Source organism: Plectropomus leopardus, chromosome 1 (genome assembly GCF_008729295.1).
Source record: "Plectropomus leopardus isolate mb chromosome 1, YSFRI_Pleo_2.0, whole genome shotgun sequence".
Lineage (NCBI taxonomy): Eukaryota > Metazoa > Chordata > Actinopteri > Perciformes > Serranidae > Plectropomus > Plectropomus leopardus.
This window is the reverse complement of record NC_056463.1, coordinates 10,649,093-10,668,551: the sequence shown is the minus strand read 5'-3', so window position 1 is coordinate 10,668,551 and position 19,459 is coordinate 10,649,093. Positions and strand designations below refer to the sequence as shown.

The 19,459-nt window shown below is 40.1% G+C and overlaps 2 protein-coding genes across 2 annotated transcripts; one reads left to right on the top strand and one right to left on the bottom strand.

Annotated features, from left to right (window-relative positions):
* Window positions 1-3,246: 3,246 nt before the first annotated feature.
* Window positions 3,247-6,261, bottom strand: LOC121947240 (aromatase). Its single transcript, XM_042492203.1, has 9 exons — window positions 6,066-6,261; window positions 5,808-5,958; window positions 5,556-5,710; window positions 5,302-5,466; window positions 4,920-5,034; window positions 4,693-4,804; window positions 4,340-4,502; window positions 3,972-4,213; window positions 3,247-3,504 (listed from the first exon to the last, which is right to left on the bottom strand). The coding sequence occupies exons 1-9, from the start codon at window positions 6,259-6,261 to the stop codon at window positions 3,247-3,249; spliced, it is 1,557 nt and encodes a 518-aa protein (XP_042348137.1).
* A 5,218-nt stretch (window positions 6,262-11,479) lies between these two features.
* gldn (gliomedin) lies at window positions 11,480-19,257 on the top strand. The gene is made up of 10 exons (XM_042489061.1): window positions 11,480-12,396; window positions 13,307-13,358; window positions 13,697-13,714; window positions 13,853-13,951; window positions 14,469-14,561; window positions 15,093-15,200; window positions 15,622-15,705; window positions 15,799-15,924; window positions 16,011-16,161; window positions 17,394-19,257. Exons 1-10 carry the CDS (start codon window positions 11,860-11,862, stop codon window positions 17,857-17,859), a joined length of 1,734 nt encoding a protein of 577 aa, XP_042344995.1. The 5' UTR covers window positions 11,480-11,859; the 3' UTR covers window positions 17,860-19,257.
* Window positions 19,258-19,459: the final 202 nt, after the last annotated feature.

Sequence of the window (19,459 nt, the reverse complement as noted above, 5' to 3'; positions counted from 1 at the left end):
AATATGCATTAAAACATCAGCAAACATGCAAACAAAATATTCGATGGATAAGCAAGAAGTCAAAGGAGTGTTACTGGAAGAACATTACAGGAAAAATAGTCTGTCTGTCAACAGTAGTAAACACTGATGTATCACCTTATATTGCATTTGTGTACTGGAATTATGAATGTAACTGAACCTCTAGGTAACAACTATTACTGCTTTGTATCCTCCAGTTCAACCTTTCACTTTTGCAGCAATCTCATGTTCTTCCGCACCCTGTGGCAAAAAGCCTTTCCCTGTTGTAGTGGGCTATTTCTTTTGAAAGATTTAAGGCCATTTGACTGCCCCTGGTTTCTCAATGAAAAGCTGTAGGGATGGATGGATGGATGGATAGATAACATCCCTACTTATAAATATGTTGATTCAAGTACTGGACAGGTGAAACTGCTCAGCACGTAATTCCTTAAAAAACATTTGTGTTGAACTGAAAAGCATATCATGTGCAGTGCGTGCCAAGTTCCAAAAATTCATAGGTGTACAACAAAGCACTGCCACAACTTTCAGAGCCTTTGGGCTCAACGCAAAAGATACAATGAGGTTTCTCGTGTACAAAGCTTGCACCGGTAAGTCTTTGGCAAACATGAGCCCAGCTTAACTGAATGAAATGGAAATATTTAAGTGGCAGCCACGATAAGAGCTGGTCGAACTCGAACAGTAAAGGAAAGGTGCTTCAGTGCTTTCCTACTTGGAATAGTATACACTGGATCATCCTTAACAACATGCCATCCCACAGTTCTTTGAGGCAATAAGATTTAAAATGGTGCATCATTGCCCATTCATGAAAATAAACATTGTGCCCATCTTGCACAAATGTAACAATTATTTTCATACAACCATACTAATTGGGATTCATGTAGGCAAATATGAGTGGACAGGAGGGTGAGGGGTGGATGTGACGACCTTTTTTCACTTTTGTGGCTGACAGCCTGTTTATTCTTTCATTAACCTTGATAATGAATAGTATTTTCCTCAGATTGTCCACATTTAAATATAATCTGAAACATCATGATAAGACTGCACTAGGCAAAATATCTAAGATGCACTTTTAACAGTCCATGTCCAGAACCTAAGAACTGTCATGTAGATCCGGCGTTGCACAAATATGGAGCCAAGTGTAAGTGCAGCTGGATTTCTCTAAGCACCGTAGTTGTCTTTTTCAGTATCCTTACAATTTTTTTTCACATCTTGACTTTGTGACATTTTACATTGAGGTCAAGAAAAGTGTTAAGAAAAGACGTATTTTTCTGAGTAGTCGACCACAGCCGTCTCTACAGAGTAGTGACTTACTTATCCTTTATTAGCAGAAGCAGACTGACAATGTGTCATCTTAAGGATTTCTTGGCTGTCTAAAAACAAACCAACAGGAGAGCAACAGGCGGCGTATGAGACGAAATTGGCATCACCTGATTCAGTGGATATCCAGCTTGATTTATTTTCCAGAATTCTTCTATTTACATCCATTTTTAATGACTTCATCCCCTTTTCACTCTCAGCAGAGGTGCAAAGATTTACAGGGATGATGGAGATTATTGTGAAGATGATTGTTTTCCTGATGAATTACAAAAAACCATTTTACAAAGTGCAGTCAGGGCTGCTGCAGTGTACTTGAGATGATTTGAATCTTGATGGAGGAAGGTAACAAGACTGAGGTTAATGAGAATATAGTGAGTCATTCCAAACATCCAAGGACACCTGCAACAAACAGCCTGCGATACATACAGATGAACATTTTATAGAGAGATAAAACATAAATATGACCCAGCTTCAGATTCAAAGCTGACTCTAACACGGCGTGCGCACCCTCACTCTGTTACAGGACACACATGCTGCAGACTTGTTGCTGAGATGATGAAATGCTCTGTTGCAAATATTGATTAGCCTACGAAGCACTTGTGTGTGTGTTTTTCCTGACATACTCTCTTCATCTCACTGCAATCAGCACATGCAGCTCCCTGGTGGCTGTGTGTCAGTGAAATTGAGTTCGAGGCACTTATTCTAGATGTTTCACTCTCTTGCATCACTGATAGCACAGCTGATAGTTGACATCTCTGGAGAAACAACTAAAAAAAATCCCTGACTACATGTATATTTTTTGTTAGTTTCTTCCTCAGTATCTCCATCTCTGTTTCTAGTCACACAATCAAACAAATATGTTTGCAGTCAGAGCTGCAGCAGTGTAATCCGTTGAGTGGTCCTGGTGTTTAGAGAGTGGAAGCAGTGCGAATTGAAACATCTGTGTGTGAAATGTTTTGCCACGTTTGACCAGAGACAGAGTAATTGAACACAATGAACAGACTGGTTGTTTTATTCAGACTGTGCTCATAAATAATTGTGTTATGTGTTGTAGTGCCCTCTCCTGACCAGTATTTGCAAACACAAGAAGAGAAGAAAAGGTAAGTGATACAGTTTCTTTTCACTCACTTTATCTCTGACATTTTAAAGTTGGACTTTACTCTTAATTTACACAATTCTAAAAAAAAATGTCTTTTTGGGTTTTTTTCGTTTCTTTTTGTGTCATAAAATGCTGAGTTCTGATTGTATTAATATACAATTTATACGCACATTTCACACCCAAAATGCGGCTTAATGTGTAGAAAATGGAAACAATAGTGTATATATGATAATGTATTTAAAAATAGGAGTGTATATTTATATATCTATTTATATGTCTATTCATTTGTTCAGTTTATTTCTTAGGGGAAGTGCATAATAATAAATATTTCTGTAAATATGCCAGAATGAACCAGTTTCAATCTGTAGTCCCTGGCCGGACATGAATTTGGGTTTAAATAATTGATTAACAGTTGAAATGAAATCAAACAAATTGTTGGCTTGAACTACAAACTGTGTTGGCGTAGGAGATAAAAAGAAAAACAGAAGAGAAGGATTTTTACATGCAGAGTTAGTTTTTTGGAAAATGCTTCAAATATTTTGTAGTGTAAATATATATATATATATAATTGCATTCAGGAAAAATGAGAAAACAACCCAAAGAAGACAAAAACACACAATATTTTACAATAATTTACATTTATTTCAGCATTCACATCTCTAAACTTACATTTCATATAATGCAAAACAGTTCAAATAAAAATAGATTTTAATACACACCAAAACATAAAGCTTTATACAACCATGAGATAATACAAAAGTAACAGAGATCACATATATGCGTAAATTTGGAGGTTGAACTAAAGGTCAGAGTCAGAGTGTTTGCCAGCTGCCTCTCTGTCTGGGTAAGAATCTCATGCTAAGATGTTCGGCCTCTTGCTGGTTCTCAACAGGCTGCTGGGAGAGGTTGTTGGTCTGTGGGAGGCAGTCCAGGGTCAAGCCCTCATGGGGGCAAACAGAGTACTGGGAGAGCAGCGTCACCAGGATGGATTTCATCATCACCATGGCGATGTGTTTGCCAACACAGGCGCGAGGGCCCGAGCCAAATGGCTGGAAGTAACGACGCGGAGCCTGAAGGAAGACGGAGGTAAGAGATAGTCAGTGTAATTGAAAAATCTTTCAGGGCAAGTATTTTCATATAATGAATATTTATGTATATAATGAATCATATCATATCTATCTATCTATATCTAAATTTTATGTTATATTTTTTAGTTAAAATTTGACACAAAATGTAGCTAATCTGCTTCATAAACAACTGTCATAGGATTTTAATTCAAATGTTAAATCCTGATTCCTGCACAGCAGTACGTGACTTTTCAACCAAGACTTTCCCACTTTAAACCAGCAAAAAAAAAAAGCAAATTAATGTCCAAAATTGTTCCAACTTAAGCCTAGTATGGTATGTTTATGCACGTCTCTGCACAATGTTGAATTAATCTATTGACTTGACTAACTTATTTTTTATCTTACATTTTTGAGTGCCAGAGTATTATATAGGATGTTAATTTGCCCCCCAAAAAAATGCATCTACTTACATTTTTTTCAAAGTTTTCCAGACTGAATTCATTGGCTTTGTGGAAAAACTCTGTCCGGTGCATGCGGCCTGTGTTCAGGATGATATTTGTGCCCTTCGGTACCCTGTAGCCGTCTATGATGTCATCAGACAGGGCTCGACGCATAGTGAAGTCCACCACTGGGTGGAAGCGCAAGCATTCATTGATGAAGCTCTCCAGCACCTGCAGCTTCTGAAGGTCACTGTTCTCAAGCTGCCTCTCACCTGCAGCGAGACCGTCACAATGTCATTACATTGAAACACTCGCCTAATGTAGCATTTTTTTCTCTTAATCTACTATATTTCATCGGTGATAGTCTCTTAAAGTCTTGATTCTCCCAGCTCACTTACCTACAACAGTGTCTATCTCCTGCAGCAGCTGCAGCTCCACACCTGGATTCTGTTTGAGGAGCAGCAGCATGAAGAAGAGGCTAATGGACAGAGTGTCCGGGGCTGCGATCACCATCTCCAACACACACTGCCTCACATTGTCAGCGGACAGTTCACCATGGTTCTGAAAACACACAAATGTGAGTAAGCTGTCCTGCGTTATGTAGCAGAAGAAAAACTGTATGTGACCATTTGATGCCTTCTGACATATAGGTTAGAGTAAGAGCTGAAAGCAACAAGCTATTTGGGCTTTTCCTTAAAATTGAAGAACTCTGCAAACAGAAAAGGCAGTGATTCAAATCCTCCAGACTGACCTGTGCAAATATGAGCTCTGCGGTGAAATTGATGTTGTCAAGTTTATCTGCTTGTTCCATTTCTCTCCTCTTCTGTTCCACAAGAGTCTCTATGGCATCCTGCAGCTCCTGGCTGTGTGTTGACAGATATATCACAGTTGATTATAAGAGAAGAACTCAGTCAAGAAAAACAAAAGGTGAGCTTCTGTCTGAAGATGAATGAATAATAACGTGATGGAGGGACTCACGCTGCTGTCTTGTGCCTATGGTGAATCCAGTCAAACTTGAAGTAAACATCTGGTTTGATCAGCACAGTCTGCCATGTGTCAAAATACTTCTGAATCTTCAGCAGCAGCTCTTTTTCTAGACACAGTCAACACAAATTCATCAGGAACACAGTATACACACAGACACATAGGTGCAGATTTAAGGATGGGATGCAGGGGAAGCCCTCAATATTTAGAATATGTGCATTTGACAAAATTAAAAGTCAATTACACCATAAAATAATGCCGAGAGGCACAGATTGCTGCATAAAAAAATCACCAGTATGCAGGAAATTTAGTGTTTGATGCTCAGAATTTTCTGGTAGGATAACATAATTTAAGAGACTAATGCATGCCCACTTACCATTGACAGGTACACCCAGAAAGAGTCTGTTTGAGATGTCGACCACGGTGCAGCGCAGCAAACTGAGGACGTCCACATGACCTAAACTGTCCAGGTTGTCCAGGTGAGTCTGCGTAGAAGAGACACTAACCTCCACTGTTTGCTGCAAGCCAGGACCTGTCAGGGCTGACACCAAACTTCTCAGATTAGTCAAATGTTTTGCTTCTGAAGTAACTGGATGAATCAGTTAGTCTGGAATGGGGTTAAAATGTTACCTTTGGTGAAATAAGTGCGTATCTTTTTCCAAAGAGTTACATTGTTGTTAAATATGATGCCTCTCTCATTCATGCCGATGCAGCTGAGTCCCTGCTTGCTCCCAAAACGTGAAGTGTAATGTCCATTTTTTAGTACATGATGAACTGCTGATGCCCTTATGGTAAAAAAAGACAAAATTAACCTACAAATGATCAATTTGCACTTGGATTGACTGGTAACTTAAATCAGCAGCATTAACAGAAATGACCAACCTGCTGAGTACAAGTGTTTCCTCTCCGTTGATCCAGACTCTAACAATGTCTCCATATTTGTTGTTGTAGTAGTTGCTGGCTGTTCCAATGCCAGTCCAAATGAATCTCATGTATGAAAGAAGTGGCCCCAAACCAAGACAGAATGAAGGACCTGTTGTGGTAAATAATAATGGATGTATTTCAGCTTATCCAAAATTCAGCAAGGAGTTTAAAGTAGTAACTGCAAAAAGTAAGAAACTGCAAAATCATTAAACCTACCGGGCACAGTTTTCTTGTCCGTGTGATTCCAAGCAACCAGCAACATACATGTGAGCAGGACTAGGACTCTGGTTGCCACTAAGATGCCTGGTGATCCCACTGCAGTAGCGTTTGGGGACATGGTGGCCAGGTCTGCCACCATGTCGTCCAAACCTACAGGAGTCATCGCCCGGTCACAAGCTGAGATCAGATCCATAAGAAGGCAGATTTAAAACAACCGGCACACAAACCCAACGACAGTGATTGGAGCTGCCTCTGCAGGGCTTTCTCTTTATATGCGGTGTGAGCTGGTAACGAGCTGGGTCAGGGTAATGCAAAAGCCACAACAGAGGAGGAAAAAGGTAAACAATACAGTTATAGCCTTGAGGGGTTGGATTGGTGCCTGTGCCCTTGAGCGTACAGGACTCAGATCAGTTCATGTTCACACAAGTTTTGCTCCCCCTTTGTACATCAGAAGAATCTGATTGGATCCTACTAAGAGGACCTAGCCCGTGAGAATAACTGAACATCAGTGTTTTTATTGTTATTATTATTACATTTTTACCTGTCTTGCAAAATCATTATTTTTTTAAAGAAACATACATATTTCAGCTTTACCTTTCTAAAAAGTACAACAAACAGGGAAAAGCTGGAATGAAATGCATCATTTAAAAATGTTCACAGATTTTTTTTTGTAAGCTACATATACTGTAGCTGTCATTACAGCCTCTTCAACTTGCAGTAGATGGAGAAGCAGAGCTTAGAGGCACTAAACTGTATCTTCAGATTTACTGCAGCATGATGAGGTTATAAAAACAAAATCATGTGCACTCACTGTTATGAGATGACTTTGAACCCCAGTTCTGTTGTCACTCTGGTGTCTCACTCACTCGGGGCTGTAGCTTCTGTGAAAGCCAGAAAGTTATGTCATCTGAATTTCTTTGGGGGGATGGGGCGGGACCAGAATTTTTGTAATATAAGTTATACATAATAGGGGTTTTAGAGGAATACACTATATATTTCTTTTGACTCAAAACCACTAAATTTGATATACATAAATAAATGAAAAGCCTACTATGCACTAATGCAACAATTATGTTTTTCCAGAATTGAACATTGGAAAAAAGTGGAGGAAGGACGCTTATGAAATCAAGCTTTAGACAAACTGCTGAATTAAATATTGAAAATTTTATAAAAGAAATTTAGGCTCAGATTTATGTTCTCAGCAGTTATAAATTCTTATCTACCATGTTGACAGAACAACTTATTATAATAATTTTGATTATTTATGGTTTCATCAAACCTTATCTTACCATATCTTTGTTTTTTGTTCTAACTTGTAAAAATCGATTTCATATATTCTTAAGTGTGTAAATGTATAGTCTCATAATTGCTGTTTGTCAATAAAATAATTTTTTATCAGCTCTTCTATTGAGAGATAGGGCAGATCAGGGCAATTATGCATCGACAGGCTCGGACTGTTATAAAAAGGATCCCCCACAGAGATAAACTTTAAGATTCTTTATTCTTTACTAGAAAAAAATCCTGAAATAGCCATCATCAAACCCACCAGACTCCAAATAAATAAATCGTAATTTTATCATCATAAAACACTCATTATTCAAAGACACAAAATAAAATTCGCCTTTCCACTGTTCCAACAATCACTTACTCCTGTTTGGTTGAGAAAAACCCTTTATTTGAACAATTAGATTTGAAATTATGCTGGCTCTACACATGGCAAAATTATCACAAACCTTTGAATTTCAAACAACAAAAACATGCGAATATAGGGTCCAGGATGAAAAATACCAAAGTGTGCGCTTTAATTTTAAGCAGGGGGAATTTTTATTGTATTTCTTTACTGTCTGGCTTTGTCTCCGTCCTCGTTCCATTTGCTCATTCTGTATAAAGGACTTTGTGAATTCACTCAACGCCCACATTCGAGTCCAAGAATGCGCATAGTTCAAATGACCGACTGTGTGCTGAGGCCCTGCCTTGATAACGATGCCCTGTTAGATCGCTCGGACCTAGATTGTTCTGCATGATTAAGCGGGAACAACCCCCCCATTTCTCCCGAAAACAGAAGTTAATGTAACCTTGTCTCTGTGCTCTGTGTTGTGGTCAACCACATCTTTGTCTCCGCCACATGTGTAGGGAGTTTGTTCAGAAGTGGACAAACAAGATTGATAGAGAGCTGATGGAAAGTCCATAAATGTCAGCACATGTATGATGTCTGAACAGAATTTATTAACTCTTCTTTTAGGACATGACATGCAGCAAAAGTGAGCAAATATTCAGATTCACATTTCCTTTGTCATTGCATCTCCATACGTAACGAAAAATGAAATTACATTTCCCCTGAAAAGAAGAAAACAGTAAAAAACAGTATTGCAGTGATGGCAACAGCAGTGTTATGTGTAATTAAATTACAAAATAATTGTAATTATTTATTATTAAATTAGTTGTTACTGAGAAAAATACTAACAAAGATCACATGTACGATATAAAAGTAGCTTAATGTGGATGGCTGGAGGATGTGGGATTATAGGGAGACCGTTGAGTTCGATGGATTGTTTGAGGTCGAGGATTGGGATTTAAAGGGGATCGTTTTGCGGAGGATTTACGTGTTAGACACGTATCATGGGATGATGGGGGTGAGGATAGAAAAAGGGTTGAGTGCATGGGTTGATGCACGGGGTCCAAAGAGTCGTGGTGAGGCTGGGGTCAAGACTCAGGTTGAGGGACACGTCTTGATGAACTCTAAACTGTGTCGTCCCCCTGGGGTGTTGTGCCGTCAAGCTCCCTGATTTCATGTTTATTTGTCATCACTGCGTTTCCTTTTTTATTCTGGTAACCATTGTTTAGTCTAATTTCAGTTCCCACCTCATGGCAAGTAATCCTTCTCTGTGTGATTACTCACCCCGCCCTAATATGTTTCACCTTCGAGTTGGAGTGTTTTTTGAGACTATGTCTGACTGTTGTTTGGCTTTTTGTTTGGATACTTTTGCCTGGATGAAAACTGAGATAAGCAGGAGAAAAAGGGTTAAGCATGTGGTTTAATTCATGAGGCACACGTGGTTGAATTAATAGGTGGTCTTCTTCCTGAACTTTAGTTACAATGACTTCATTTCGTAATCAAATGTTGGTGAAGGGGGTTACATCCAAATATATTCTTTTAGGTAATAAAGTTTACATGTAGAATATAATATATTGTTGATTTGCATTTTGTTGCCATGCCGGGTGCAACACTAAAATCTTTGACCCATCAGATCCTGTGACCCGGAGGAGTTTTGTGAGTTGGATGGTTAGGGTCAACTGTCCTTTCTGTCCTATTTTCAGACATTTTTCAGCATTATTGCTCAGTTTAGAAAAGTAATCAAATGTAATCAGCTGCAATACTTTGAAATAATTAAATTAGTTACATTATTCTTTACGTTTAAACAGGGTAATTAGTAATCTGTAAACTATCACATATAAAAAGAAACCTTCCCAACTCAGGAAAACAGAAGATGAGCTAACCAACCTCTCACAAGACACTGCCGGTCAGTGCTATAGAGAGCGTCCCATCACTACACTTACGTAATAAATTTCACTTACATAACATAGTTGACTTGAAAATCGTAGACTGAACGCAATAGTATGTTTCTTTTTGCGTTTAATTCAAATTCTGGCTGTATTTTTGGATGCTCAATAAATGTAATTTTGTTACTTTGTAAACTATTTTATTCACTTTTTTAATTGATTTTCTTTTGTGTGCCATTTTAATAGTTTTATGCAATTTATTCTGTTCTTTTACTTTCAATGACTTTGCTGAATTTTGGCTTCAAATAATGATTTAAACCTAATAGATAACTGTGAAAAATAAAAAAAACCTCTTGGACAGAGACAAGAGGTGGGTGGGAGGATAAAGTTTGTAGGAATACATGTCTGTCCATCTGGCTGTCCTTGACTTGCAGCAGCAGCACGGACATGGATCTCTCAGCTCGGCGTTAATAAGAAAGATAAGACCACTCTCACAGCAGCTGCTCCTCGGGACGGAGAAAAAAGAGCCAGGAGAGGTCAATAAGACTAGAGACCAGAAGAGGAGAAGATTTTGTGGGAATGCTGATATGCTATAGTCACTACAGGGTTCATTTTAATGGATCCTCACTTTCATTCAGCAGCTTTGCAAACATAAAAAAATCATCTTTAAGATCCTTGAGGTGCAATCTTTCTCTGTAGACATGTAACAAATGGTTGCTTTTCCTCTGCTTTTCTTGTTCCCAGTCTCATCTGGTCAAGCTCAGAGCACAGTGAATGAGAGACAACAAAGGAACGACCTCTTAAGACCGTATGTGCGTACACATCTACACATCTGCTGGAGCGATTCAAGCTGTCCAACAACTGGCTGTCAGTAACCTACAGCCTCAGGCAGGAGCCCACACACTGCAGCTCCGGTCAACACAGCACAGGACCTCAATCTAACAGTAATGTCTACTTTCTCTCTCTCTTTCTACCGCTGCTTGTGTGTGTGTGCGAGTGTGTGTGTGTGTGTATTTGGTCACACTACATAGCGGGGACCAAAAGACTTATTTTAGCAATAGAGTAAGGACATTTTTGGCCCGTCTTCACCTCTTGAAAGGCCTGTTTGCAGATTAAGCTTCTGTTGTGATGGTTAAAGTTAGGGTAAGGGGCTAGGGAATGAATTATGTCATTTGGGTCCTCACAAAGATAGAAGTAAAAGAATGTGTGTGAGCATAAAAGTTATATAGGGCGTAACATGGCTGCAAGAGCATGTAGGTCAGCTACATGAATCCAGCACCACTCCATATCACCAGTGAAGCCAATTATTATGATTAGTTAATGAGAAATAATGTGTATTGTTATTGAAGTTATTACGGCACCTACACTTCAGTCAGAACAGGCAGTACCAGCTCCCGTTCACAGCGAAGAATTCTTCTAATGCCTTGAGTTTTTTTTTCTTCTTGTCATTCTCATGGTGAAATGTCACTTTTCTGGCCCAAATCAAAGCAATGGAAATGGGTCATTGTTGCAGTTATGTGAGGATGTGACAAGGGCGAACGCCGGGGGAGAAATGAAGGGAGGACACAGGAGTTGTGGAGGAGAGGACATGAACCAACTCAATGGAAAGTATAGTGATGTTAATGCATTTTGATGCCACGTATTTGCTTTTCATTCATGATTGGCTTTGTTATACAACAAAGAAAAAAATGTAAAACTATGTAAACATCAAGTCAGTTTGTCTGGTGTAATACATGCTTTCATGTGTTATGCACGTGAGTACTGTTATGAGTACATCATAAATATGTGTATGCTTGTGTGTGTGTTTGTGTGTGTGTTTGTGTGCGTGCATGTGTGTGTGATGTCAGTCTGCCCACGGCGGTGCATTAGAATGGGTTGAGCTGAATATAAATCAGGTGACTGAACAGGCGGGGGTTTCTTCCCAGACAAGCCCAGAAGATTGTGTAATGCCCACTCCTACATTACTGGTTTGCATGTGCGCACACACACACACACACATACACACATATACACAACCCCTTCTCCACTTGGCGCACAACACAACAAGCGCTGTATTTACCAGTCTGCCTTCAGATAGACCACCCGGTTGGAGCACAGACACTGAAACTGACTAGACTCAATTTTGAGCTTTCAAGCAATTTTCGACGGCACCTTGAGTTTCAACGGACTTCCTTCCTGTCGGATTCGTTCCACTTTTGATTTTTGGTGGCGTCCTCTTGGACTTTCTCTGCCCTGTTTGATTTTTTCCTTTTGAATTCTCTGCTTTACTGGGACTGTATTCCTTTTGTGAATGCTGAAGTTGGTGGGTGACCGTCAGAAAAGAGGAGGTGAAGTGGTAACCATGTGGATCCCGACCCCCAGCATGACTCTCCCTCAGCGGATGGTGCTGTATGGGACATGTGTCGTGGCGCTGATGAACTCTGTGGGTCTCCTCGTGCTCTTGGTCCAGCAGAATCAACAACGCGTCCTGCTGGAGCAGACAGGGGCGAAGCTGACGGAGGTGGAGCAGAGCTCGGTGGTGGAGTTCCTCCAGGAGGTGCCGAGAGGAGCGGCGGGGTTGAGGGCGAGAGTAGGGGACCAGCCTCAATACCAGTACCAGTACTCCAGGAATAAGAGAAGTGAGGAACTGGAGAAGGAGTTAAAGCAGGAGCTTCAGCAGGAGGACGGACTGGAGGTCCATCAGCAGGAGGCCAGCCAGGAGGTGGGAGAGGAAGCAGAGAAGAAGATGAAGGATGAGATGAAGCACAAGCACCGCCACAGACAGAGTTACCACAAAGCACACGTGCAGGATGACATGATGATGATGATGACTTACTCCATGGTGCCGGTGAGATGAGATACCTGCTGGTGGGGAGAGAAAAAAATGAGGGAGCGCAGGGAAATAGGTTTATAAATACTGTTCACAGTCATTATTTTGTCAGTGCTGACTAAAAACCTGGTTGAAATGGTCCCTGGTTTTCCTGGGGCTTGTGACCATCAGGGGGTCTGCAGGTTCTTGACCTAGATTTTGGTAATTTGATTAATTGCCAATTTGTTGGTAATGCAGTTTGCACCACTGGCATGATATAAACTGAAGTAAAAGGGTCTTTAAGGCAACACCTGCATTATGACGTAATCTTGAGGCGCTCAAGTACTTGTATTGTACTTGTGTACTTAAATATTTCCATACTCTGCTACTGTATCCAGCTATTTAACTACATTTCAGTGTTTTACTTCATATTTGGCTAAAGCTACTTTGTAGATCAGGATTTTACATTTAAAAAACATCAGTTAATGAAATATAATAAAATATATATACAGTATATATCTGTGTGCATTGTAATACATTAAACTGCCTAACAGCATATAAAGTAGCTTGACCACCTATAACATTACAGCGTCTTACATGTTAAGCATCAGTTATATTAATCCTATAAAAATATTACATAATAAAACACCATGGGAATCCTGCTGCATGAGTATTTTTTTTTATATTAAATATTTTGCTGATTTAAATGAACTTTAAGTAACAGTTTAGTTGCAATGGAGTATTTTAATGGGTGCATATTGTTGCAAGGTTGTAATAAAAACACATTATTACATTTTTCACCTCTGGTGATACTGGAGGTCAATTGGGGGCAGCTAAGTTTTGCTACAGCACCCCATAGGAGTAAAGTTGGTTAATCCGGCCCTGTAGCTAACATTAATTGAATTGTGCAATATTTAAATAATATTTTTGTATTTCTTTTTCTCTTCAGATAAAATTGTTGATTGACATTTGCAACAGCACCAAGGGAGTCTGCATCGCTGGTATGGTATACACTTTAAAACTCCTTACCAAGGTTTAAGTTTGGTTTCAACATTTAGGGGTGGGGGGCACATATGAAACTAGGGGGTTTGGAGCACCTTTGCCAGGAAATTTTAGTTTAATTTCCTGCACATCGGTGAATTTTAAAGCACCAATCTGTGCCTTTTTTGCATTGATTTGTGGTGAAAATGTCTTTAATTTTGTCAAAGAAAAGTCTACTTTTGTGTTTTATTGTGGGGTACAAATAAATGTGCACGCCCCTGAAACCTGGCCTCTGCTATTAACTGATGTCCAAAATACCACCACTTATTTTCTAACGTTCTCAAACCTTCTGTTGCAGGACCACCAGGACCGCCTGGTAAGTGAACCCTTCGATGTAGATCCAAATTTAAAACCCAGTGATAATGTGTGTGTCCTTTGTGATTTAGTGACCCATATCTTTGCTGAATATGTTTTCCATTCAGTCCATGGTGAGGACTTTTTTGTGTTTCTGTAGGTTTGCCCGGTGTGGACGGTATGCCCGGCCACAATGGGACTGATGGCATCCCAGGACTGAATGGACAGCCCGGGGCCGATGGGAAAAGAGGAAAAAAAGGTAAGGAAAAATTGAGGCTCTATTCGGTTTTTACTCACCATCCTCTTTTTTTTTATTAAGGCCTCGGGCAATGCTGGCCATTTTAGTGAAGAAATACGAGTACAATGTAACAGTCAAAGGGTTGAGTATAACCGGGGGTTAAAAATACCATGAAGAACACACTTAAAATCATACACACACAAAAAGACACACTCAGAACAAAAACCAACACACTCAGCTTCCTGATTTATCCAAAATGATGTCAGATTGTATTCCTAGTGGATGACTGAAGAGGTTGAAACAGCTGCTTTCTTTCACATTCTCTGTTAATATTATTCATCTCTGTGGTTTTGGGCTTCAGCTAAATGAACCGGATACTCCTACCCGCTGATCTCCCACTTCACTCTGTTCTCCACAGACGACGGCATGATTCACCCGAGCAAGTCAATGGAATAGCTCATGGTTTTAACAAACGGGTCAAGTGTGTTGAGTTTATGAATGCAGTCTTGGTGTTAATTTGCATAATGTCCTTCTGCAGGTGAGAAAGGAGATCCTGGTGAAAAAGGAGAGCGAGGAGAGCCTGGTCCGCCCGGAGAGAAGGGACAACCATCCAATGATGTCATTATTGAGGGCAAGTAGAGCTTTACGCTCGTGATGTGGTGTGAGCAAAATAGCTTAATTTCTATCAAGAATATGGGAAGAAGTCAATGAGCAACTTATTAGGAAATGGCCCAAAAAATGAACAAAGAGTTACAAGAAGAAGATTACAAGAAGATTACCTGAAAATAAGCAACAAAAAAAGAAAAGTTAAAAAAGGAGACACATTTTAAATTCATAATTATTAATTTTTTTTTTCTTTTTGGGTAATATCTAATAATCTCCCTCAGCTAATTTTCAAGTCCTTTTCTAGTCCCCTTTAATTTTTTGTTTTTTTAATACAACTTTCCGGACAGTTGCTTGTTGCCCATTTCCCATATTTTCGAAAGAAACCATCTTTCTTAGGTTGCATATTTTTAAATGCTTGTGAAAGGCGCCTACACGCAGCATAAGAAAAGTGATGTCAATGGATGGTCTAAACGCTTAAACCATTTTGCATCCCTAACTTCAAAATAAATCTACTTGTATACATCCAGAGGGTTTAGATGTTGTCATGTTGTCTCAGGTCCTCGTGGTCCTCCAGGTCCTCCTGGTCCCCCAGGACCTCCTGGCCCTCAGGGACCGCCCAGAACAAGGCACCACAGAGCCAACCTTCAGGCTGCTCACACTCTGGGTAAAGGGCCTTTTTGACCTATACTCTGCAGTTAGATTCAAAGTTCATTCTTGACCGTGGAAACAGTATTTCTTAAAACAATCTCACCACAATGTCAATGTAGTCACTCTAGAGCTTTTGATTATACCACATCATCTTCCTCAGGAGATGAAGGTTGCGTTGTTGTCATGAAATTGAAGGTATTACTTTTTTCCTGAGGACTTTCATGAGAAGCAAGAAAGATAGATTTCCATTAAAACATCTACTGTTTCTGTAGCTACATGTCCACAAAAACTGAGCAACTCCATTTGCTGAGGAAGAATGTAAGATATGATCGAAAGCTGCAGAACGGCTACAACATGGAGCTCGTGGTAAAATCATTTTGTCAAGCACACACCTTGCACAAACTCTGAATAACGTGAAATGAAATTGTTTCCAACAGGGCTGTTACATGCAATTCCAAATGATGAAACCTCCTCTGTAAGGGAGGCTGCGAAACTACACGAGAAACCTGCCAAGAAGAACGGTGTGTGTTCAGAGAGCTCTGTCTATCTGTACAATATGTGCCGCTGTGTGGTAGAGATGAAGCATCTCAGCTTGTTGTTTTGTTTCCCCTCAGAGTGCCTGATTAAGTCTTTGATCAACCCCAGAAATGTGACGAAGATGGAGAGCACATTTGGCACGTGGATGAAAGACACCGCTCAGCTGAATGATGAGCGGATTTGGGTGGCAGAACACTTTTCTGGTAGGTTGGCTGCAGAGAACCATGTTAGACTGTAGGATCTCTAACAGTAAGATCTTATATTGAACATTTTGCTTGTTTTTCTCCAGGTCGTGTGGTGAAGGAGTACAAAAGCATTGCCTCCTTCCAGAACAGCAGCAGCGACATTGTGGATGTTAGAAAGTTCTTCCAAGGCTGCGGACACACCGTTCACAACGGTTCTTTCTATTATCACATCGCTGGTACTTCCAGCATCGGCAGGTGAGGTGATAGACAGCGTGATGCAGAGTTATCAGCTATCAGAGATCAAATTTTTTTTCTCTTTGAACATTTCTTCTGGGATGATGACTCTCTTCGACAGATTTTTCCTTCATTACATTTGTTGTTTTGCTTGGTTTGGGAATCTAAATCTGTCCAATAATAATAGGCTTGGAAATCTTGTCAAAATGGCACATAAGATTTTTGAGAGGATTCAGGCCAAGCTCTTTGTACATTCATAACAGAAAGGTCGGTTTTTAGAGGGACTAATGCTGCATTTTACTGCCTAGACCGTCCACACCTGGATACATTTAAGCTGCGGTCCTCTGGATGTTGTTTGAGGACACCCATTAGAAGTTGAGTTTATTTATATAGCACATCTCATGTGACATATTGTGCTAAGATAAAAAATGACATCATACATAACAAATATAATCCAAAATAAAAAAAACACCAGATTTAGATTTAGAAACCTTTATTGTCTGTCGTGACACAAACTTGTCTTAGACGTGGCTCAACAAACAATATACAGTGCAAAACAAACTCAGACAATAAACATACAGCTCGTGTTCCTAAAAACAGAATTAATACCTAATGCAAATAATTTAAACAAAAAATAAAATTACAATATGCTTCTGTGTGCAAAGGGGCATAGTGTTGATGTAAATGTGTGGATCATTACCATTTATTTAAGATGTTTATGGCAGTGGGATTTAATTTAATGACCCAGGAAAGCTTTGATTTATTCTCATCAGAGACGAAGCTGAACCAGAGTGAGATCTTAAACATAAGCACAGATTCAATGAGTGATTTAAGTAGCAAACTATTACATATATCAACAAAGATCATAAAAAGATTAAATAAAACATATAATGAGACGGTAGGACACAAAAGGAATCAGACAAAAATACATTATCATCAGAATAGCAGTAATTTCACGTCAACATGCTGACTAGCAAAAAGCACCTGGCTTTATGCCTCACTCTTCCTTTGCACTTTGAACTCTTGCTGCTGCTTATGTAGCGTACTTTATATGTTAAAATGTCCATTTCCTTGCTCTAGCTCTGTTGATTCTGTGTTGTGATGTTTATCATGTCCTTTGTATTCTGTTTTTGCTTTTTATATGAAATCTGGCTGCAAAACAAAAAAAGACAGGACAGATGACCAGAACCTTGCTATGGTTTTTAATCGCCTCCACTCTCTCCCTTAACAACTTGCTGCTCATTTGTTCTCAGATTTGATTTTCACACCAAGAGGCTTCACACTCTCACTATCGACAACGCTTTGTACCACAACCTCGCCTACCTGCTCCACAACTCCAAGACCTACTTCAAACTGGCCGCAGATGAGAACGGCCTGTGGCTGATCTTTGCCTCCAGCATAGACGAAAGCATCACGGTGGCCGAGCTGGACCAGAAGACCTTCTCCGTCACGTCCTACATAAACACCACCTACCCACGCACCAAGGCCGGCAACGCCTTCATCGCCTGCGGTGTCCTGTACGTCACCGACACAAAGGACACCAGAGTCACCTTTGCTTTTGACCTGCTGAAGGGAAAGCCGGTCAATGTGACCTTTGACCTGAGGTCTCCAGGCGGAGTGCTGGCGATGCTCTCCTACAGCCCCAAGGACAGACATCTCTATGTGTGGGACCACGGCTACGTCAGGCTCTACGTGGTCCACTTCATCTCCGATGAGTAAAAAACACACTGTCTGAAAAAGGCAGACAACATGCAGGTATGACTGTTACATGGTGAGAGCAAAATGTCTGCTGACTACCAACTCTTCACTCCAATCGTGAATACTGGTCATATTTAAGTTTTCAAACACATGTACACCAGGCTTGGGTGGTATCAAGGAACTACGGGGTATTTAGCAATCCTAAAGCGATGATTTTCAGTTCTGTAAAAAGTACATCCCATCCAATTTCTGTTTCACTGATACAGAGATGCTGTATTAAGGCGATTTGTAGTAGTGCACAACATGCACCACCAGAGATCAGTCTCTACGGGTGGATTAAGCAGCTGAACTGAGAAAACTGGCGACTGTGAGTGGTGGGGATAACGTTACAGAACCAATAAAAATGAAAAATGCGCATGCCCCTGTTTGGAAGTATTGCCACTGAGCTGCAACCTCCAATCTCATACCGTTGCCACTTCGTCAATGGACTTCATAACACCACTACTGGTTTTGTCTGGCCGCGTTCTTAGCTGACACCATCCAGCGTTGTTCCATGTGCATGTGAAAGGTGCCTTTTGGCATTTGGCTCTCAAGCCAAAAAGCACTGACAAAGTGGCGCTTTTTTAATGTTCAGAATGAGAACACGCTGCAACCTCCGAAGCCATCGCTGAAGTGCCAAAAACTGCAGTTCATCAGAGGGCCACTTGAGGCTTGAAATCCCCATCATGTGAAAATGCCCAAATTTATAGCCTTAATTAACATGGTTACAGCCTGGTACAAAAAATGGTTTTGGACCTGATAGCTAATTTCAACATTCATGAAAACTGTACAAACTGATTTTTTTTCAATAAATCTCACCTGTGGACAATTTATTTAGGCCCAAAGTTAGGTGCTTTTACGGCGGGGCTGCTTGAGTGACGGGCTAACTGTGAGCCGTCGCTACAGCCTGAGTCGGGTCCGCCCCTCGTTCCTCCACAGCTCTAACTTCTTGTCCAAATATGGTTATTTCTGGCTCCAAAACACAAGATGGCAACAGCTGAAATGTCAAGCTTTAGGCTTCAAAATGGCAGTCCGCAGCGCAGTGGGTGACGTCATGGTAGCTACGCCCGTTATTTATACAGGCCGTAATCTTCATCTTGACACGACTTTTTCCAACTATAATGGCAGTTTATAAGCCTCATTATCAAACACATCATATCCGTTCAGCTCACTGTCATTATCCACTGTTGTGTCAAGAAGGCGCTTATTTCCAGTTCAGTTCATTATTCTGTGTGTTAGACCCGAAGAGTCAATAATTGCACATTAGAAACACAGCGTTCTACGCTAGACAATGACTTCAGTTACCAGTACCTCAGATTTTTTGTTTTTTTGTCTGAACAGAAATACCCTCATATACTGTATACCCCCCAAAATGTCATTAAAGTATAAAGGTATGAAAAAACAGATACCACCCAAGCCTAATGTACACATCGGTCTAAACTTTATCTTCCTGTAGAGCATTTCTGTCAGTAATCGGTTTGTCAAAAGTCACTGTTTCACTGAAGGAAATAAGTTTTTTGGTCAGTAATTATTGTGATATTGTCAAAAAATAAATTCTGCTGTATTTCTATCCTGTTTGCAA